This window comes from Gambusia affinis, linkage group LG14 (genome assembly GCF_019740435.1).
Source record: "Gambusia affinis linkage group LG14, SWU_Gaff_1.0, whole genome shotgun sequence".
NCBI classification, from domain to species: domain Eukaryota; kingdom Metazoa; phylum Chordata; class Actinopteri; order Cyprinodontiformes; family Poeciliidae; genus Gambusia; species Gambusia affinis.
In genome coordinates, this window is record NC_057881.1 from 18,886,271 (window position 1) to 18,909,822 (window position 23,552).

At 38.7% G+C, this 23,552-nt stretch overlaps 1 protein-coding gene across 1 annotated transcript in view; it reads left to right on the forward strand.

The window, feature by feature from the left end:
• Nucleotides 1–9,709: 9,709 nt before the first annotated feature.
• The window catches only part of cdk6 (cyclin-dependent kinase 6), a 48,023-nt gene continuing 34,180 nt past the window's right edge, over nt 9,710–23,552 (forward strand). The window contains exons 1-3 of the mRNA XM_044138324.1: nt 9,710–9,930; nt 10,789–11,136; nt 17,766–17,901. Coding sequence (XP_043994259.1) covers nt 10,913–11,136; nt 17,766–17,901 — 360 coding nt within the window. The 5' untranslated portion in view covers nt 9,710–9,930; nt 10,789–10,912. The remainder of the gene's footprint in view (nt 9,931–10,788; nt 11,137–17,765; nt 17,902–23,552) is intronic.

The following is a 23,552-nucleotide window of genomic DNA, read 5'->3' on the forward strand; positions in this document are numbered from 1 at the left end:
TTGGATCATCACGTGGTGGCTCCACCAATCCCTGAAGAGCCCTCCCTACTTAAACCTCAACTTCCTAAGAAGATGGGGTTGTTTCTCTGTTGGAGCAACTTGCCTCTTTGCTGGGTGTTTTCGATTGCTTTAGTAGCTTTGACTTGCTGTGGAAGTTTGTGCACCTTGAATGTGCTACTGGAGTTTGTTTGTAGCTGGATTGTGACCCATGTTTAGTTTGTTTTGATCATTTGCTTCACTTCTGCTGGTTTGTTTAGCTGTATAAGCCTTTGGTCAGGTTATGTTAACAGCTCTCGATTACAGCTTTGGTTTTAAGACATACATTTTGTTTTGTGTGTTTTGGTTTCTGACTTTTGATTAACTTTCACTCTAAAAAAAACTGGAAACTGGATACCCAACCAGATACATCAAGCTATCAACTTTGCAACAATCCATCCTGTATGACAGATCATATATGCAGACAGTGGAAGGTTGATTACATTGAGTGGTTAACTTTGCAGCAATCCCTCACACCGAAAAAGTCTGTGGGGACAATGGGAAGGAACAAAGAAACCTCATGTACCTCATACATAACAGCAGAACCAGATTCAGTTCTTGTAGATTGAGGATTAGAAGTGACAAACAAAAACACCTAAGCACTGTTCCAGGAATATTTCCTGTGTTAAAGAAAAAGTTAAGAGCAGCAGAAACATCTAAATGACTTCACCTAGGAGAGAAACACAGGTAAGCCACCACACTGTCTAAATCAGGTTTTTTCAGTGTGCTGACTGTTCGTCTTATATTACAAAATACCATATGTCTTTCACAGTCGACTGGAGTCAAAATGTTATATTTGTCACTAGTTTCATGTTGACTGAATGTTGTTTGTATGACTTCTTATTCTTGTTTTTATGATGTAGATAACTTTGAACAGCCCTGTATGCTTTACAAATAAACTTGATTGATTATAAAAATATTATATTAGTGGGATTGGGCTTCTAAAGGATGATCTTGCCACATAAATAATGTTTTGGCAACATATTTGTTCTCCTCATATTCAGTCAAGTTGAAAGTAGTTCCATAGAATAATTAGAGAAAAACAGCCTCTTACAGTATTATTGTTGAATATTGATTTGCATTTTCCTCTGTCTCCTCAATCATGCCAATGCTCCCATGTATGTGTACTTCATCATCTCAGCCAGTAGATGACAAAATGCTATGAGAATTCACCTGGTTGGCCAGGTATGTTACAAACATCCTTTGCATCTATGTTCCCATTTTCTAGCTTTAAAATTGCCGTGAGTGCAATTTTCAGCAAAAAATGTTTTGAATTAAGTGATCAGAATTGTTTTTACTATTGATACTTTTGTTGTTTTATTTATTTTTTTCTTAAACTCATCTTTGTATTTGTTAAAGTGACAGACCTAACTGGAATGAGTTGCATTTACAGAATTACAGCAAAAGTAAAGCTAACAACTTAACTTCCTGAGAAGAACAAAACATCATTTACTGGACACTAAAAATTATCGTATATTAACTCTAATAATATTTAAAACTGAGCATTTTACCTAACATCAATTCAACATTTTCTTGTCAGCATTTTATTTGTTTACAAAAAAAAACAAAAAAAAAAAAAAACAGGTAACGAAATAACACACCCAGTCCCGCTCTTCCTGAAGGAGATAAATTAGCTTCTGAAGAGGAGCAGATGTTTGGTCTCATTTGAATGTCACACTGACTCTCTGTTCACGACTGAATATGTGACTGCATGCATTTGTATGTGACTGCGTCCGCACGTGGCTGCGCGTCCAGTCCGGCCCTCCCCGTTGCCCGAGGTGGCAGGTGTTCCTGTGTCCCCTAAAAGAGCAGGTTTTATGTCGCCTCCTCAAGTTAGTGGCTTCGTTGCCATGGGGATGCCCCAACAGAAAGAGGCCTGTGTCTGGGGGGCTGGTGGTGGGATGAAGCAAAAGAGAGAAGGGGCTTGTGGCACACTCTGCATTTCATCCAGAGGGATGAAAAAAAAAAAGAAGGAACAAGCGAGAGATACAAAAACATAGTCTTAGAGTAACTGTCAGGACATTATGATTGTGATGCTTGATATTCCAAACATGGATTACCATAAACTCAAGTGAGGCCTGCGAGTCCAGACAATGGGATCGGAAACTTGAAAAGGCATCCGATATCACACATCCTATCGGTTTTCCCTGTAGGTGTGACAGCTGTTTGCCTCAAGACATCTGCTTATTATCACTACCCAATGCCTCGGAGCATGGACGTCCCCCTCCATTTAGGTTGGATGCTGTGGACCTGCCCCACAGTCAATGTCTCTTTCTGAATCCATGTTGATCCTTTGCTGTGTGTGGGCAGTAGGAGTAAGCAGATCTGGGACAGACTGGGAGTCACCTGTCCCTTGTTGGCCTCTATCAGCCCCCCATGGGAGAGCTGTAATTCTCTCTTGGCCAGGCTGGTCAGCAGCTGCCATGTGCATGAACCCAGTTGTACAGATACACACAGACACCAGTGATGCACATGTACAAAGGGAGAACTGCACTGAAACACAAGAAACTCTTTGCATTCTTACCCAATTTGCTGTGAGAATGAGATTAAAGCTGATCATTTTACATGTACAAAAGACATGTTGACACTGTCAAATTAACCCACCTTACTATTAAATTTTACATGAACATTTTTTGTTTGTTTGTTTGTTTGTTTTAAAGTTGGCTGCTTGTTTTTACTTGTACAACTTCATTTTGTTGATCTAACAAGTCTGGTATTCCGCCAGCAATTTGTGTTTTCAGGCTTTTTTTTTTTTTTACAGTGTTGTTAATGGTGGAAGTGAGACTCTTTTTGCTTCCTGTCATTCGACGACCTGCTCTGTGTTTTGCAGTGTTCGGCTGAACCACTGGTCTCTAAATTTGTCGACTTTCAGGAAATCTCTTGGCTTTCAATATTCGATATTGTCTTATTACACATTTGACACAGTAACATTCACAATTTGTTCCCCAGCTAACCAAAGCTACCAAAAATAGTGAAGTCTGAAGAGGCATCTATCTACTGTGTATTTGACAAAGTAACATACAGAGGTCCAATGCAAGTACCAGAGCAAACATTTAATATTCAATTCACTTTCTTACTGCGCCATGCAGACAGACCGTCTGCTCCGATGAAGCTTTGCCTACCTCTGAACAGGAAATTAAAACTGTGATGCAAGTGGCACCCAAAGTGGCTTTCAACGGAATAAATTGCAGATATTGCTTCACTGCAACCACTTTCAAGAGGATGTGAAAGAATTTTTTTTATTTTTTATTAAAAGGTTTTAAACAACTAAGCCAAAGCTATATGACAGATAATTATTTTAATAATAGGTGTGACGAAGGGTAATTCAGTTATTAAGCCCTAGAAGAGGATCACCTTTGACTCTAGAGGTAATACTGACTGAAGCAGAACAGGTAGACCTGCCAGAATAAAGATGGTGGCGATCATTCAGTTGGTATTTAATCAACTTATTTATCATTTTAGCAGAAGAACAGATTGTCTTAATACTGTTGCATAGAGATTGAAATGTGTGCCTCCATCAAATGGTATTCCAACTATGCTTTGACGAAGGTACCAAACCTTTTGGGCCATGCTGCAACTTGCATGTAATTCCACTCACACTCTGAAAGTGTTTGTCTAATGTAGTTCACATGTGTAGCCATGTAGATACTTTTTATAGCTTAGTCCAATTAAACCAGTCATTTACATTACCTAACTGTTGTTGAATACTAAACAATCCTTTCAGCATTGCAATTCAAAGAAATTCAAACATTAGACACCACTGGATGAAGAAAATCACATTCTGTTCTCGTTTATTATTGTGCTCAGACTCATAACAGTGTTCTCTCTTTAACGTTAGCGTCTTACTGATAGTCATAATGCGAGAACAAGTTGACGCAGGAAAATGTCCAGCAGCCATTTGTACCAGTTCGATTAGGTACAAATTGCAGAAGGGGTAAAATGATCATCACTCCTGTCTTCAGTAGTAAAGGAAACAGTGGCCATGTGGCTTCTGAGGAAGCAAGTAACATTAAAGAACAAATTCTGTGACACAAATTATTACAAAAATGGTGACTCTAAGCTTAGCGTGACATGTTGAGCCAGAACCAGTGGGAACCTAGTTGATCACAAAACAAAATGTGATGCAAAGTGACTAGAAACAGAAATAGTAAACAGGGCTGCTGATAATAAAGTCATTGATTATCTAGACCACAGGTGTCAAACTCCAGTCCCGGAGGGCCACTGGCCTGCAATTTTCAGATGTGCCTCTGCTGCACCACCTGAATAGAATAATAAGGTCATTGATAAGGTTCTGGAGAACTGATCTACTCAAGGAGGAGGTAATTGAGCCATTTCATTCCAGTGTTTTGTACCTGTGGCACATCTAAACACTGCGGGACAGCGGCCCTCGAGGACTGGAGTTTGACACCCTTGATCCAGACATTCTCGTGTCACCTGAAGACGGTTTTCAACAGTTTTAGTTGGAATAGAAAAGTGGTTACATCTGTGAATGCACAAGTCAGTTCAGTTCAAAAATAATTTAAGAATCCCACTTGCGGAAATTAAATTGTATACAAGTCAAAACTATACAAGTATTCTTGAAACGTTATTATAGATTGTAATGGCTTTGGACAGAATGAACTTCGTGTAGTGGTCTGTGTTGCAACAGATGTGTTTTGTTTTTGTATGTTCTTAATGCTACAAGTGAAATACTATCAAATAAAAAGACTACTGAAAATTCATTTCAATCAGGTTGGGTGTGCATCAGGATAGCCTATGTGCTGACTGTGCTGCCACATAATATTTGTTATAAGAGAAAGAAAAGCACTGCTATATTCAATCTTATTTTTAAATGACCAGCTCATCTATACCAGGCATGATTGTAGCAGGTTTTTATGCTAGTGTTGGTTTGGTAGAAGAGTCACCTTTTAATCCTGACAGCAGATTTATTTTTTGAGCTTATTATGTACTATGTAGTTTACCGTAGAACAGAAAACAGTTGCGTCCCATTCAAACCTTAGTAGGAAGCTTTATTCTGAGGTTCTTTACTCAGTTACAAAAGATGGTGTCATGCTTAACACTCACCTGATGACTAGAAAACAGACTTTTAGCTAATATGAATCTTATTTGGTTACTGTCCTGTTCAAGTGTTATTTGACGGGTAGGGACTACTTTGTGTCATCTGGTAATTTTAAATATGGAAAAAATTCTAAATAATAATTATGGGGTCACTCAAGAGTTATTCCTCTGACTAATTTTCACCAAGTCATTATCTTCATGATGTAAATCAGTGGATAGTTCAGTGAAGATAGGACATCAATCTTTGTGTTTGGATCCAAAAGTGAATGAAGCAAAAACGATTGTGTTATCTTCAGAGGTGGATCTTTTAGAAGTACTTTATTTACACAATACTTTAACTTTTTCTTGAGTATTTCTTCTCTTACCAGAGTAAAATGTCTGGGCAAAAAGTGTTTATTTTTCCTGAAATTGTTAATTTGTGATGATGCTTATTGTTGATTTTACTGCAGGATGTTCTCAATTTGGACCACCCTGTTCCTGCATATTTTCTTGAAAAAATACATAAATAAATAAATAAATAAATAAATTCCCTGCATGAGTCCAATCAGGGTAAACATGAGAAAACCAGTTACTGAATAACTGATCACTGCTGTGAAGGTTTATACAAAACAGTTTTACTCTCTTCCACAATGTGTGTGTCTGTGTGTGTAAATGTCTGAAGTCTCTCACCACTGCTCCACACATCTAATTGGTTTGTTCTCCTGCCAGATCAGATGTATGCTTGGTAATATATGCAGTCTGAGCGATGGCTTTCAGAGCTGATTTCACATGAACAATAATAATGAAAAAATGTAAATGCCCCATTTTACAGTAATTGGTCTCCATCGGATTGTCTATATTTAGTCTATTGTGATGGAAATTTTAAAATTTTGGTGGGGGAAGGTAGCCCAAAAAAGTTGGGCATGAGCGTTTGCCACATGTCATTATCCTCTTTGTTTTACATTTTCCATAGAAATAAGTGGACTCTGCAAACGACATAAAAGACGAGTTTGTATGAAAATCATAGTGTTGGGGCAGGGAAACAACCTCCTTCTGATCTGCTGTGCTTCTCTAATGCATGCTTTCCAATGAGGCTACAATAATGGGGCTTGGTTACACGCCAGTAATTGGCCTTTTATTGGGATAATCCGACATCAAGCCTTGTCACGTCTAAACCGTGTCCAGAAAGAGAGAAAGGAGAGTAAAAAGTTTGTCAAGAACTTCCCAGACAACTTTAAACCGTATGCAACAAAAAAATATCATATAATAATCATATCAAATTGAGTCTTTACCTAAGTGGGAAAAAAATCAAATAAAAATGCCCTATTAATTAAAGCTTTCAAAAATACCATTACCTCATATTTCATTCTTATTCAGAAGGACATACTCTAGAACTAATGGAATATCAACTAAAATTAAAGCGAATGATCATTACAACCTCCTTAAAATATTAATTATAAACAGATATTCTATGTAAAAATTTGCTTCCTACTATGAAGCTGGTAATATTTATTTGTGGTTTTTGATTATTTTTTCAATGTGGATGTATTTTTGTTGGTAATAAAGTAAAAGTTTCAATAAAAATACTTTTGAATAACCATCAAATATAATGAATATATATGCAATAATGACTCATGATTTTATTTAACGCCGAAACAAGACATACGATTTAAAAACTATATTGAAATTGACTCTATTAAAAATGTTAAATTGAGTCAGTATCAGTTGCATAAACTCATATACAAAATTATCATTTATTAGAACAAAGAGGTACAGCAGTAGCAAAACATGGCGATCAATTTATTAGCACAATTAGACATTGATTCTTAGGGTAAAAATGAACACTCTTTATTGTTGAAATGAAAACTGTATTTTTTTTTCTTTCCTCCCTTGTGTAAGTTTGCCTGATAGGCTGTGCTTGTGGAGGGGCAAACACTATAAAAAACATTTTAAATATTAGCTATTAAATTTATTTCTATTTAAATCTAGCTTTCTCAGTTATTCCTTACAAATCCCATGACATTCTGGTTGGAATTTAAATGAAGATGTCAACTGCGATCATTTGTCATGCATACCGTTCAGCAAGGACAGGTGAGGTTTTGGTCTCTATTTTAATTGAATTCATTAACTCACTAAAAGTTCAGAGAGTTTCTGTACTGGAGCAAGACTTTAAATTTGCGCCCAACCTTTAACTATTGTCAAACCTGAAACTACGGCCACCTATGAACAGGACATCTTAGCTGTCGTCATGAAGGAAAAGGTTTTCATAGCACAACATTTAGCAGGTTTCTGTAACATTTGTGTCATAATCAAAGCCAGTTCTCTTTTTGGTTCCTTTCTTTTCAGAAGGCAAACTCAATGATTGTGAAAGTGGTCACGATTCTCTTGTGAAGGAGGACCAAGAACAGAAGTTGATTGTAATTTTTTGGATCCTTTAATCCATAAAACTAGACTGTCTGATATTGTGTCTATTATTATAAGGTATGTTTGGCATTGATCAAATCTGAATTTGTAGCTTTTTATTTATTTTAAGGCAGATGATTAAAGACAAAGTATTTGTAAATAACTACATGTAATTATTACATATGCCAGTTTGCAGCTGCTGGGTTTACAGGGATGGTGTCGGTCTCTGTCCTGCCCTAAAGAACTGTATTTTATTCTTTACTCACTACGTTTAACAGCATGATCATTTAGTGAAAAAAATTTAAGTTGTTAGTTACAATAATTAATTTTTCTGTTATTAGATTTTTTTTTTTTCAATAAATTGTTTTCCACAATTAAACTGACTGGATGCATTCTGTTGTTTATTGAGTTTGGACAATGTCTGGTTATCTTAAACAATTTTTTTTTCTCAATTGTTGGGGGATAATTTAAGGGATAATTACAAGACAAAATTTTTTTTTACAAAACTGAAAATTAAAAGATTGTTCGATTATTTATTTTTTAACAGAGAAATTTTCGTTTTTAAAATACTGTGACTGCCTCAGTTTCTTTTATCTCGTTTACATGTAGCCTATTTATTAATGTTCATTTTTAAGAACAAAACACAACACAAAACAAAAGCTCAGTCTAAAGGAGAGAAAAGAAAGGGAAAGTGAGGGGGCTTATATATTTTCATCATTTTAAGCTCCAAGTCTAAGAGTTGATGATGTTCAAGGCAGGATGCTGGACATGTGCTCTTCAGCAAAGTCCAAGAAGGGCTTTAATATTCATCCAAAGATGACAATCTCAGTCGACGAGGCATGCTAGAAAGTCAAATGGAATATATTCCAAAATAAGCTTCTTCCTGCCTCAGTTTATAACCTGCATGTTATAAACTGGGGCAGTTTATAACATGTAATTTCATTTTACTGAAATTATTTCAGTAAGATGAAATAGTTTCATCTTACTGATGAAATTATTTGTTTAGAAATTAAACTCTGTTGACAATTTTTGAATAACAACAACAAAAATTTTATCCTGCGCATGAACTGAGAATACATTTGAACAACAAATTTATTAATTATAAATGGAGGCACACTTTGTCCAGGAAGGTTAGTGATTTAAAAAATAATGTCAAGAGAACGCAAATGTAATCAGATACATTAGTATGAATTAATTAGTAAGGAATAATAATAATAACAATAATAATAATAATAATAATAATAATAATAATAATAATAATAATAATAATAATAATAATAATAATAATAATAATAATAATAATAATAATAATAATAATGATACACATTTATAATTAAGAAATATTTCCCAGTGTTTACATCTTAAAAACAGAGTGGAACTTATTTACTGAACAATCATAATTGATCAATTTACATACATTTTTTTCCTCACAAATTTTAAAGAAACGGTTCCACTAATTAATTGGTTAAACTCTAGCAGTTTGTTTTATCAGTGTAGGAGTCATGCACCACGACCACCCGAGCAGAAATGTCGTCCTCCCCTCCTGCCACAGATCAAACTACCGGGCCTCGAACCTGACCCCACAGGACCATCTTAGGGCGAGCTTGGCACGTTGCATTCCCGCTGGCGCATTGTTGCCTTGAATAATAATCATAAAAAAAGGAGTTCATCAGCGCTTTCAGGCGGATAGATAGTGTGCCCGGTGGTTCCAATACACCTCCTCTGCCCCCGCCCCATCCTCTGCTCCCTGCGGTGCTCCCAGTTTTGACACGGGAGGGGGACAAAACCCAGGGAAGGGGGCCACTGTGAATGGCAAAGCAGTGAGGAGGCCGAGGGAGAGCAAAAAGGAGTCGGTGTGCCTTTGTAGTCGCGGAGGAATGCGGAAATGTCCCCGCTCCGTGTCAAACCTCTCTGAAGGGGGTCAGGCCACATTCAGCCGGCGTGGGAAAGCCAGCCAAAGACGTAGCTCACACGGGCGTGCGGGGCCGCAGTTGCATGGGCCCATCCGCGGATATGTGCAAGACAAGAAAAGAAGCGAATCCCAGAGAGGAGCGTGGTTTTCGAGGACTATATCACGCGTTTGCCTTTGTCCTATGACCCCTCCACCCACCCCCACCACCACGTTCACCAAACACCCACCAAGCAATCCTACACACCCCTTTTCCCCTCCACACCTCCTTCCACTCAAGCTGCACAGAGTGCCTATGCGCATTTTTATTTTTTTTTTTCGTCCAGCCCTCCCCTCGCTTGTTTGAGAGTCCTCTGCTGGGGCTGGTGCAGTCTAAGGAATGGGGGGTTAGGACCAGCGACGTCAACTACCTGTGTGGCCCCCGCATGGAGGAAAGTGGACAGGGATGCGTTTGATGGAGCAGTTTTATGCGAGACTCGAATGCCTCCTCAGCATTTCACTGGGCATGCAGACGTCACGACATTTTACTGACTGCCATAAATAAGGTAAAAATAATAATAACAATAATAGTCGCGGATATTTCTGCATAATTTCTTCAATGAACGACTGTCTGATGCTAAAAATAAACACTTCTCTAACAATAACATCCCAAAGTAGCAAATGCATGTTTACAAATCTGTTATAATTTGGGCCATTTTATTAGGGTGATATTAGGGTGCGCGCACAAATAAATTAGAAAAAATTCGAGGAAGCAAGGGAAGCTAATGGAAATATGATTAAAACTAAGCAGACACACTGTTCTATGCATTTAAAGTGGTTTGGAGCGATAAAAGTGAGTTTTGATTAGTTTTAAATGCACTGTTGCTGTAGGAAGTTAAAACAATGCAGCACGTGCTCACAGTTTGGCTTCTCCTCAAACAGAAACTTTCACGAACGGACACTAAACAGTTATATTTTTGTCCGTTTTTTAACGCTAAACATTCCTGTGTCATGCATTCGGTCTTTTTTTCCTGTGTTTTCCACGTTTTTAATCTGTTTTAAGACGGCAAGTGAACTCACGTGAACAGAAGTTCTGCAACGCTGCACGCGGCGTTAATTGATAAATGCTCGAGACAGTTTATTTAACGCAAAACTGCCTCAGTGTGTGAGCCAAAGGTGGCTTATTTGGATTTTTTAATTATTATTAATATTATTTTCTGTTAGTAGGAGGACAGGAGTTGTAATGCGTAACAGGAGGAGGAGGAGTGGAAGCTGGGAAACGCAGCGGAGGGTCGCTTTTTCTTTTTTCCTGATAGTCCGAATAAAAACATGATGACAGTCCTGTTAAAGCCCACCTGGAGCTTGATTTCACCAAATGTGACAAAGATGGTCTCTTCCTCCATCTGTGTGTCTCTGTCGTCTAGGCATTGCATGTGCCAACTATATTCTGTGAGTATGCCTTTGTGAAGAAAACTCGTCACCCTCGCCGGGATTCCCCGTAACATTTTCAACAAGAGACAAGGGAGGAAAAAAAAAAACACAGCAAAAATGGACAAAGAAAGTATTGGTACTCAATACGAGCCTGTGGCCGAGATTGGAGAGGGTGCATACGGGAAAGTATACAAAGCAAGGGATTTGAAGAACGGGGGACGCTTTGTAGCCCTAAAAAGAGTTCGTGTTCAGACGGAGGAAGAGGGCATGCCTCTCTCAACCATCCGGGAGGTGGCGGTACTGAGGCAGTTGGAGGCCTTCGAGCACCCCAACGTTGTCAGGTGAGTGAGAGGGGTGGAGGTGGGTACCGGTCCAGCTGTTTATTTGTTTGCGTGTGTGTGTTTGCATGTTGTTATAATAGGGGTCGGGGGTTTGGGGATATGGAAGAGGAAAGTTTACATGTGAACACTAGACAAACGCTACTTCCTGTTTGATGGTCTCATATGACCTTTGTGGGATGTCTGCACTGAATGTTATGAAGGAGAAGTCCAACTTTTCGATGCAAAAAGCAGCTAGTTAAATAGCAACATACAAGTGCATCACCGTTCAGATGCATTCATACCATTTTTTTTTTATCACTAATCTATTATATTATACTATTAGTATTTTTGGAAGAATTGTATGTGGGAAATCAAATCAAAGCCACACATTGGATGGAGATGTTTTCTGCCAGCTCTATCTAGAAGTGAAAGGAAAACAATACGTGGTTCTCTAAGCCTTTTGTGAATGCAAATCTGAAAAGTGTGGCATGCTTTTGCAGTAGGTTCTACCGGCTTTAGTCATATATTGTAAAACTATTGGAAAATCTTTACTAAGACACATGTGAAGATGATAATATGGCTTTACAAGTCTTGCCACATATTCAGGGTGTTTTTAGGTTTGACTTTGAATTACTCAAAGACGTGAATATGTTTGGTTCAGGCGTCTCGTTAACCGATTGTTTTCCATCTTTAACCGTTACGGTTTTTTTCTTTTTTTAATCCATAACAACAACAAAAAAATCTGAAGTCTATCTGTCATTTTTGACAGATTACAATTCACACCCCTGACCACTTGGTACGGACAAGAAAGACATTTTTAACTGTATGCACAGAGTTTAGGTGACCAAAGCAATCAAAACAGATTCCCATGAGAGCCTCATCTCTGTCCTGGACACCATACTCAATGCATCTTGCTATCCGGACGCTGACAGTGCATTAAAGAGTTATGGCCAAAGAGGCTTCGGAGCGTGTCTGTGACTACTACAGTTCACAGACCGAAGCAGCTGAACCACTGGTGCAGAAGGAGCGCATGCTGAAGCGAGTTCTTGTGGGATCAAGGGACCGCTCGTTCAGAGGGTCTTGCCGCCTTCTGATCACTTCAATTAAAGAAATGTTCCCTGATTTTAAAAGTTTGAAGTGGTGCTCGTAATTCCAGTGTCAGGTGTGTCAGCAGAGCAAAGATTCAGCCTCTAGAACAATATCAAAACCCCCATGAGAAGTCGTCTGTCCAAGGCAAAAGTCCAAGACCTTATGAGATTAGCCTCTGCAGAAATCCTCCTTGAGACACTTGATTATATGCACAATGGTGGCCAGTTCAGGTCAGTGTGGACAAGGAGGACGTTGTAAGACTGTGCGCTTGGGCCCCAGCAGGTGAACTGCTCATATTTTCATATTTTGGGTACAATAACTTAATTTGATTGTTTATAGTTATTGGGACCACAGTAAATATATTTCTTTTAGTCACTGTGGAGAAAATCCTTTATGTATTCATCTTCTTGACGTGTGATGGCTTGACATGGATTCTCTTTTCAGCTTGTTCGGGCTGAACATTAAACTGGACGACAACTAATCACTTTTGAATATGTCATCGTTATAGCTTAGAAAAATTAATAAGTTAAAAAATAGGTTACGAGAGGATGTTTTTTGACCCCATCAATCAAAGTGACAGAAAAAAAAAGTCTAGTGTGACCTCTGCCCTGGGTTTATGTTTAGGGTTGCTGACCTGATGGAAGGTGAACCTGCAGCCCAGTTTCAAGTCTTTTGTAATCCTTTACAGATGTTCTTTCTGAACTTTTCTCCTGTTTTCTGCCAGCTCTGATCAGCATTTCTGTTCCTGTTAAAGAAAAGTGTCTCCACAGTATGATGCTGCCAACCTCACGTTCCACCTTCATACAACAGATAGAACATTGTGTGAAGGCTCAGCCTGTTGTAATTTAATTCAGATAAAATTCTGCATACTGTAAGTAGACTCTCTTTTACTGATTATGTGACTTCTGAAGGCAATTGGGGTGCCAGAGTAAACCTTACACTACAATGCGCCTTCTAATCTGCACCTGTTCTGAAAGAACATACTTTTTTCACTTGACAATCAATCTATTTTGCAAATACTGACTGTGTAACTTGACATCAGCTGAAGACTGGGTGGTTTCTATTCAAGGGGCAAATTTCCATGTCGTATGCAGTGCTGGTCTCAAGTTTTCATGTCACACCTTTGGAAATTGACTGTTAGAACCCCATTTGCATCTTAACTTGTTTTGAAAACCTGTTTGTTGGCAAACACCTCTAACACCTGCATGTTGCCACTGAAAAACCTCTACTATGCTTTTCAGGTTTTCTCATTTGGAAATAACCTTTGAGGCTCTGCAAATGCATCGTTTTGTGAAGTAATCGAAAGGATGGTGCACTCTAAATGTAACGCCAACGAACTGGAGAGATGCCAATAGTTTCAAAATTCTATATAACTCCACAGATCCCGGTAATTTGTACAAAACACTAAACAAGTGAAATAACTTGTGGTACAAAAGTTATTCACATGGATGCAACTTTGTTTATTTGCATAAATAGAAAGGAAGTTCCAAGGGGTGAAATGGCGACTGACTTCTTTATCCATACAGACGCCATTGATGTTACTTTTGTCACCTTTCCTGCTTGAAAAAGCAGCAGCAGTAAATAAAGGATCTGAGCTCTGACTCTGCGGACCTGACTCTAATTGAAATAGATGTGATCACTGGAGCGGCATAAGAGCAATTGATGTCTTAGTTTTTTCGTCTCCTCTCCAAACAGATGTCATTTGCTTTCAGTCTTATTCGTTCTCATGGCGGTAGTCAGATTCTGCGTCATACATTGGCACAGGCCACGGTTCGACCTTGTGCTTGTTTTATCGTGGAATATTAAGTGCCGTGGGATTGAAGAGGAAGTCCTAAATGAATGTTTCAGAGGCATGGCTGGTGGCCTTGTGCCTCCAACAGTAAATCTCGAATGTATCCGTAAACATTGGAGGATAATTGCAGGCTTTTATTTGACTAATACCATGGAGGCTTTTGTCCTATTAGGTCAACAGACACACCACGCAACGCATTTGTAATAAGTCAGTCAGATTGAGCAACAGCATGTTTCTTCGTTTGTATGCTCAACTGTACATTTAACATTTTGTGTACCTATAAAAGATTTTCAAAAGCTTCACAGAAGTTCTCGTGTCCTAACCTGTCAAGATTGTCCTGCAGTTCAGGACTGGAAAAAAAGTATGGTGGGGCATGTGTGGGAGTCCAGGCAAACCCTGGATGTTTGTAATGAGGTCCATTATTTATTCCATATGTTCAGAGTCTGCTGAGAGCTTCCATTGTATTCCAACGACCAAGCTGTGAGGGGCGTTTAACCCCAGTGCTACAGAAGGATTGTGCCTTCCAGAATGACATCATATTCAGCACTAATACCTTGAACAAATCACATCTTTTTTTGGGGGGGGGGGGATTCCATTGGTCCCCATGCTCTGATTATGGGACCCATATGTTGCCTTGTTAGATGACGAAGGATTTTTGTGTCAGATTCCTTTTAGTTGTGTCAGATTCCTTTTAGTTTTGAACAAGTAGAATCTAAAAGATTCTACTTGTTCAAAAACAAGTAGAATCTAATGAATCTAATGAATTCAAACGGTAAAATTACATGGTTTATATTAGGTAAAGAGTTGCTTTTATTAATTTATACCAATTTCTGGTTGTCTTTAAAATCTGACTTGCTTATTCTGCTTTTGGTGAATCAGACAACACTAATAATACTATGACATGCTTGCTATGACCCAGCTCAAAATTGTTTCAAATTGGCAACATATTTAATTGGACTGTTGTGGGGTTTTTTATTATTATTATTACATTTATCTATGCATTACTATGTCAGATCAATGCAATCTAGTCATATGCAATCTAAATTTATCTCCAGTTCATGCATTCAGATTTGATCCTAGTCACAATGCACTGCAGCTAGATTCACTTTATGCCAGCTGGTAAAATGTTACCTTAGTCTCTGCCTTTGCAGCCTCTCCATATCCTGGTTTAGCATGTGGTGACAGTGAAAAGCTCTCTCTGAAAATGATGAAGCCTCCAGCAAAACTCATCTCAGTGTGAGCAGACATCTGCTGGGACTGGATGGGGATTTTAAAAGACAGATCAGACATTAAAAAGATGGATACACTAACCTAGTGGCATTTCCTATCTTAAAGAAAAAGCACGCAGTTGATGGCAGCAGTAGCTTTGTCGGTTTTTTCTTCATCTGAAAGAGAAAACAGATGAACTGAGAAGCAACAAGTAGTGGATGTATGGAGTGAAAAAGTGCATGTATAGTCAATGGAGAAGTACTTTCAATGCTGTTGTGCAGAAAAGAAAGATGACTTTATCAATGTTTAATGAAACTATAAGCTGCAAGATGTCAGATGTGAATCCATCATTCGGTTTTACATCCTCCTTTTTGTTGTGGTGCAAGTTTCCAGTTTTGCTGTAGCTACAAACATGCTTTTCTAGACTACTCAGAGTTTGAGGAGTTGTCATAGCGCTGGGTGAGGAATGCTGTTTATAGTCCCCAACCCTTTGAGTTGAACATACTGGGTAGCTTTTTTTTTTTTTCAGCTTCTCGTCAAAGCTGGCTTTGGCAGGTCTGCCGACATAATCGGGATTCTTGGCTTAGGCTGGATGTGTAGTAAAAACTTATCCAGCCTCTAACACCGATCTTTAAGGTTGGACAGTTAATATGTTAGCAAAATCACTGCATCATCATTAGAATCAGTGAATATACAACAGAAAGTCAAGATTCAGATAGATCTTTAAAAGATTAATGTCGACCAGTCGGTTACTGTTTTGTCCAGTCACATTACTGTGAACTCTTGGGTTAGCTCCATTACACACAAAATTCCGGTGAGTTTATTATTACAGTGAGATATTACTGTTTCATTAATCTCATATTTTGAGTAAAAACTCACTGTGTTGGCAGTAACGTGATCAACTGGTCCTTGCCACTGTCGTCCAAGACTCGATTCCTTGGGCACGTCTTGCATTTCTTCCCCACTTCCAGGCTGATTTCTTTACACACAGCTTAAACCATAACATTTTATAAAGTTTTCTATTATTTCATTGCAGATGTGTTTGAAATATTGGTTTGCAGAAACAGCCGAGTTGTTTCTGTGCTTAATATCTGAAAGAATTTGTAATTACAGTGACTCATATAGTCCTTGGTTGTCTGGAGTACTTTGGAAGTTTTTTTTTCCAGGTTTTATTGAATATAGAAAAATATGGGTGAAAATTTTAATTCCAGATGCTATTACCTGTTCTGATTACTAAAATGTTGTTCGTCGATCTAACCTCTCATTTATTCCATCCATCCCAGGTCTGACTATTTAGTGATATCTACTTCCACTATACTTTCATCATGACTTCAGATCTTGTCAGACTAACCTCTAATTCTGCAGACAATGCCGATACTCTAAATATATGTTTTTATGACCTTCTTATGCTGTTACCATTCAAGCTGTTTGTTTGAGTCCATGTAAATACTCGTCAAAATTTCCCTTAAATCGAAAGATTTTTTTTTTTATACTTTAGAAATTGAGAACAACTATATGAGTCCATAATGAACATGACTCCTTCTGACTTCAAATAATAATTCTGTTATTCTCTAAAAGTGAAATCCAGAGGGAAATCAGAAACCTTATAATCTCAGCGCTCACTCCCAATCATAAATCTTTAAGTGATATCAGTGGGGGTTTTTATTAGCAATTGGAAAATAAGAACTTAGTGGGAATAATAAGCATAATCATTTAATACATATAATTAACTTGATAAATGTACCAAAATCTCTATATTTTTTATTTATTCAGTAAGGTTGTTCTTTGATTAGGAGGATTAATTTTTAAGATTTTTTTTTTAAATGGATAACAAGATTAATATTTAATCTGAGGTATGCTTTGATGATTATTAGTTTAACAAAGCCTGTCAGTATCTCTCTATTTGTTCATCGGTTTAGCTGACTGTTCTTGTTGTTCATCCATCTTCCTTTCAGTCTTTGATCTTTGTAGGTTTGATGATTAAATACTGATTACTGTGCTAATATTTTATTGTGAACACATTTCCTCACAAGATTATTTCCTAATGATGTCTGATATTTGAATAAAAGTACTGTTATTTTATTCAAATGCAGGAGGAACAATGTCAATGTTCCTCCTGCAGCAAAACACTTATAACATGATGCTGCCTCCTCTCTACTTAACACCTGGGATGGTGCGCCCAGTGGTCATTATGTAAATTACGTAAATGTCTTAATAAGAACGTGTGTAAATATTTGAATATTTGAAAAATAAAACGTATTCTAGTAATCCTAACTGACCAAAAACAGGTAAAGATTGACTTATTTTGGATAGTTAAGAAAAAAAAGATTGCTTTCAATGATAGATTTAAATATGTGGTTTCACAATAATCTAGCTTTCATGGTGAAAATGATGTATTAAGACACGTAGAAACCCTGCAAGAAAATAAGGGTAGAGGAAAAATGTTTTCTTTTTAATAAGATAATCTGATGTGCTGCATTTACCTTCTTTTTTCAATACTGTGGTTGTCTTTACAGCAGTGACGGTCAGTGATTATTATACCCTTGTTCTCTTGGTATAGGTTGTTCGACGTTTGCACGGTCTCTCGGACTGACAGAGAAACCAAGCTCACACTGGTGTTTGAGCATGTGGATCAGGATCTAACCACATACCTGGAGAAGGCTCCTGATCCCGGCGTACCACCTGAGACCATTAAGGTAAACCATCATCTAGTAGAACTTGTGACATTTGGGCGTACACCTGTTTGAAGATCGGCAAAGAGTACATGGAGTTATGTTGATACCCAATTTAAAGTACTACGCTGTTTCCGTTTGAAGTATAAAAGCAGCTTTGGGCTAATCCCCTGTGGCTGCAGCTCTGGTTGAACACAGCTATGTCTCTTTGGTTCTGAGAATTTTTCTTGACCAAAGTCGCAGCAGACATGAAGGACTTCCTATAACATCAGAAGAACCGGCGCGTTTGGTAGGGGAGCACATGTGGCAGATGGACTCCAAATTAGAGGCTCCCTTCCGTCTCTATTTTGACCCTGCCCACCAACTTTCCTACAGATGGAGACGGAACAATTAAAAAACAATTACTTTTGTACTAAAGAAAAACGATTACCAAATAGATCAGTCAGAGTAATGTTTTCATCAACAGTTTTATTAAGCCTAACAGGAAATCTTTCCTATTTTGCTAAAAAGACAAAAACAAAACATACTTAAGAGGTTTCCACTTACAAGATCCAGAAAGGTCGGAAGTGAGTTAGCCTCCATCTTGTTTTCTCAATTACTGTCTTCTTTTATATAGACTTCTCTAACAAAAATCCCCTTTCTCCCTTTTAAACATTTGTTTATCAGGTTTCTCCCCCTGAGGTCGGCAGATGTGCCCCAAACAATATTGGAAATTAATATTATTTATGTTTGAATGAAGAGGCGTGGGAAGTGCAGAGTGTCAAATTTAAATCGGAGGCGTTCTAGCAGTGTAGCAACTGCCGACTGTCACCTGGGGGCTGGGTTTATGTGTGAACGTTTTTGTCAGGGAGAAATGTTGTTTAAGTGCAGATGATTCAGGTGGCTTACGCCGGAGGCTTTAACCGAATTTGATCCCGATTGTTGATGCGAAGTCTCTTTGACTGTATCAGTTTATTGTTAATTTTTGTGATCACAATGGCGCTCAGTGTAACGTGGCCTCAGTATAAATACCACTGTTCATTGGGAGCCTAATAAATTTGTTAGACAACATTACTGAACAAACAGCATAACAGAGACGAAGGATCACACCGGGCAGCTCAGGGATGAAGACGTGGAGATGTTTACAGCATGGTTAAGTTATACAACATTATTAAAAATTTAGAAGCTCTTCATAAGGGTTTTTCAGTCAATCAACTGTAGCTGGAAAGAATATGGCACAATTGAAAACCTGGGGTAACTCTGGAGGAGCTGCAGAGATCCACAACTCGGATGAGAGTCTTTTCACAGAACAAATGTCAATCATGCATCCCAGAAATCTTGCCATGATGGAAAACGTATAGGAAGATTATCATGGTTTGAAAAAAACAACAACATAAAAGTACTCCTATTTTCATTCCATAATAAGCTATGTAGATATATGACTACCTGCAAAACACAGTTTGCTTACATAGAAAATGAATATTGCACATAACCTTGAACATATGATTACTATGGTAAAACGAGACGGTGTCAGCATCATGCTGAGGGTAATTTTCTGCAGTGAAGGCTTTCTGCAAAAATGTGAAAACTGTTTAAAGAAATTTGCTTGTTCCAATTATGAACTGAGCACTAACATTCATCCATATATGCCAGTAAAATATATTTAACCATGTGGGTTTAACTTGAACAGCGTGGACGTGGCCTTCTCTCAGGTAATGTATACCCTTACTGTATAACTTTTGCATTGAAGTGCAATAATGCGGAAATGGACCTTTGAAGACACAGTCATAAGATCAACGCAGTCTTCAGGAACTATAGCTCATATTGTGAAGGTGAAATTAGCAACAAACCTGTACCCCGTCCTGAGATGTTACAACAGCACTCATTTAGAAAAGATGCTGATTGGTTTGGGTCTGTATGGTTGCTCTGTGTATGACCATTCAAGCACACTAAGTTGTTTCTTGAACGTAGTTTTATGTCTGAAGCATCTTATTTTACCACTTGGGGATTTCTGGATCCAAGAGGCACAACAATGTTAATTTTATCTACAGTTATCTTTCACACTTACTGATCCACGCAGTAGCAAATTTTGTACTGTACACTAAAGTGCTTGCAGTTGTTCTGTCATAGTCAACTCAGTGGTAAAAAGGGTGAAACACCTATAAGGGACACATGTTGACTGCTTTGCTCCAAGACCAAAATCTAATCTTCACAATACAATCAACACAAAAAGGGAAGGAAGATGGCACAAGGAAGGAAGGAAGGAAGGGAAATAAAAAAAGATTGAATCCTGCCTTTTTTCTTAAACCTATCCTTGCCGTCCGTAGCTGCATGACACATTGTAGTTTTCCATTTTGTAAAGTTACACATCATCATGTTTAAATTCATGCATATACTATTTCATTTTGGATGAAGTTCAAGGAAGATTTTTAAGCACCGAGGAGCAGTCAGACAACTTGTCTTTGCAGCATAAAGACTCATTATGCACCCACCTCCGTGTGCTTTCTCCCAGCATCTGTTTATCTGGACTCTTAAGAAGACAAAAGGACAAGAAGTGTCGGCACATCATAGACAGAGTCCTGTTATTTCTAGGAGAGTGGACACTGCACACTGACCTGAAAGTGACCCCATTACCCTCTACCCCCTCCATACAACTTTAGTTGCACTTGGCTGTACCATCTGACAAGATATTGTTAACCCGGTCATCCTATTAGTTCCTATTTGAGTGTCAGTGTTGAATATGTGAACATGTTTTCACTCAACCAAGAAGAAACGTGTTGAGGCAAAGGCCCTAAACTAAAAAGAACAGCCACACTTTTCCTCAAAACCATCCATCCATCCTCCGCAAGAGACACCCCCACATCGGCCCAGCTTGTCCACTCCAGCACCCCCATCCTCCACCACCCACTCAGACTCAAGACCCACCACATGGTCATTGATGAAAGAGGCCCTCCTCCAGGAATCAAATGAGCTGGAAGGACATCAAGCAGTCGGGTTGCCCCATGCTCGGCTCTCCTCAGCCGGGCCGGCGCTTGGGTCTCGCCCACCTTCCTCGGCTATCATCATCCTCGCTTCCACAACTACACTCTGTGGGCCCGAGAAGGGGGAGGTTAATGAAGCATGGGCAGGGAATTACACTAACGTTAACCGGCAGATGTCCCATATTGTGCCAAACTACAATAAACAATATGGCTGCCTCTGGTACATTTGCATCAGAAAGGGAGGGGAGCTCCGAAAGCCATGTTTTAACTGATTCTTGCAGTGGGCTGACTTTTTTTATTTATTTTTATTTTTTTATGCTGTTCCTGTTTTTATTTATTCAGGGTCTAATGATGCTCCTATTTTTATTTCCCTTTTGTGATGTTTAAGGTCTTAAACAAAAATCCACATCAGAAGAAGCAAATATGTTTTGACCTTTAACCATACATATAATATAAATATCATAGGATGTAACCAATATTATACAATGACATCTTCATTATGTTTTGTTGGGTTTTTACGTGACACACAAAGTAGCCAAAATGCTTCCAATGAAAAATCTGTGAAGCGTTGAATTAATTTGTGCTCAATACTTTCTGTTCTGATACCTATTAAAAATGCAACCAGCTGCCTTTTAAGGTCACCTAATTAGTAAATTAAGTCCACTCCTGTGCATTTTAATATGAGTACAACTACAGCTCTGATGGCATCGGAGTGTTTTTAGAGGACATAAATAAACAGCCACCATCATGATGACAAAGAAACTCAACAGACAGGCCGGGGGAGAAAGTTGTGAAAATGTTTAAAGTAAATTGAACTCCTTAAACTTTTTAAAAGATTTGAACATTCACAAGACTCCAAACAGGAAAACATTATGTAGAGAAACATTCAGAAGTCACGTGATAATTTAGAGGCAGCCACAGAAATCCTTATCTCAGGTGAAAGAATCTGTCCTCTGGGTACGTAATGGTTGTGTAACTCACAGATCTGTCCTTTATGGAAGATTGTCCGAAAGAAAGCAATCGCTGACTCAAAGAGAACCATTTTCAGTTTAGCACAAGCCATGTAGAGAACACAACCAAGGACATTTTTAACCTGCAATGAGACCCTTACAAAAAAATCCCATGAAAATCACATGTCTTTCACATGTGATCACATGTGGTTCACACAAATTTTTACATGTGAATGATGTGAATCACATGTGAAAGCACATGAATTTGTGTGATTTTGGAACGTTTCGTGGTAAAATCATGTGATCACATGTGATTTTCATGGGATTTTTTTGTAAGGGGATAGCTAGACATGATTTGCAAATGAACACTTCGTCTCATTGTGAACACACCATCCCCACTGGAAAACAGTGGGGACGATTACATCGTAATGTGGAGGTTCTTCAGCAGAGACAGGGAGGCCAGTCGCAGGAAGCTGGAAGGAGAAATCCTGGGAGGCTACAAGACTTTTGACTAGGGTCATTGTTGCTGTTCACTGTGCACAACTTTGTTTGTCTATCGCCATACAAAAAAATGCAAATAAAATTTGTAGCAAATTGTAGTTGTAATGGGACAATGTGGAAAAGCTGAAAGGATAGAAAGACTTCTACAAGACACTGTAAGTGATTCTTTAAAGAAGGGCAGGAAAACTTGGATTGTTAACATTTAAGAGTCGCACTCATGAGATAATTAGTGTTTATGAGGAAATGCTGTTGAAAGGAAGCACGGTGAAATGACTATTTAAAGGAGAGAGGAACTGATGGGTGGAGGAATGTTATTGTGTCAGACCCCCATGATACACACACACAAACACGCATGCACACAAAGTGACCAACTGCCTGCCTCCGTCCTATGGCCCTGTCTGTCTGCTGGCCTTCTCTGTGGGTCATGGCTGGATGGAGATGCAGAAAGGAAGGTCTGTTTTTGCATCCTGTCCTTGGTCACACATACGGACATGCTAGCACACAGACCAGTGAGCCCCTTCCTCCCCACAAAAACACACATACGATAACACAGATATTGCATTTTTCTGTTTGTTTGTGTATAGCAGCACGACAATCATCCCATCCAGAGTTGCGTAGTGTGACCGAAACAGCAGCCAGCCCAGTACCATTTGCTGATCATTTTTGCTTGAGTGCACAGACCCCTTTCCTTTGACTCACACGCCAGCTGGTGGGCTACTGAATAGAGTTGTGGGATCAGGTCCATGTCACTTGTGGGGTCTTGGTGTGGCGCTTTGAGGTGGCTTACGGGGTGTACATCTGTAGCAAGAATGCTTTTCTTAAAGAAAAGCAGATTACAGAGACTGTGAGAGAGCGAGAGATCAGTTGAACTCTTTGGTTTCGCTTTGTCAAAACTACCTGTACTAACTTATTTGTTTATAGGTGTTGGACCTGTTTGAGAGTATTTCGGTTTCAAAAGGACAAGTCAGAGCTAGTTTCGACACTGTTCATTTGTTTTCACAACAATTAACTTTGAAGGTTCGTCATAAATGTGGTGCCTATGCTACAGCCGCTTCAGGTCAGATTTTGGGCATATAAAGAAAGCAAGCACCAATTAACTGAAAAAGGACAGCTGCTTAGTAACAGAGATCTGTGCTTGCACAAAGCAGGGGCCTCTTTCTGACGCTGCTGTATGTGTGTGTGTCAGTTATCAAACATCTGCCACAGTCGATGAGAAAAGACACGGGCCTCTTCATGTTAACTCTCTCACTCCCAGACTGTCTTA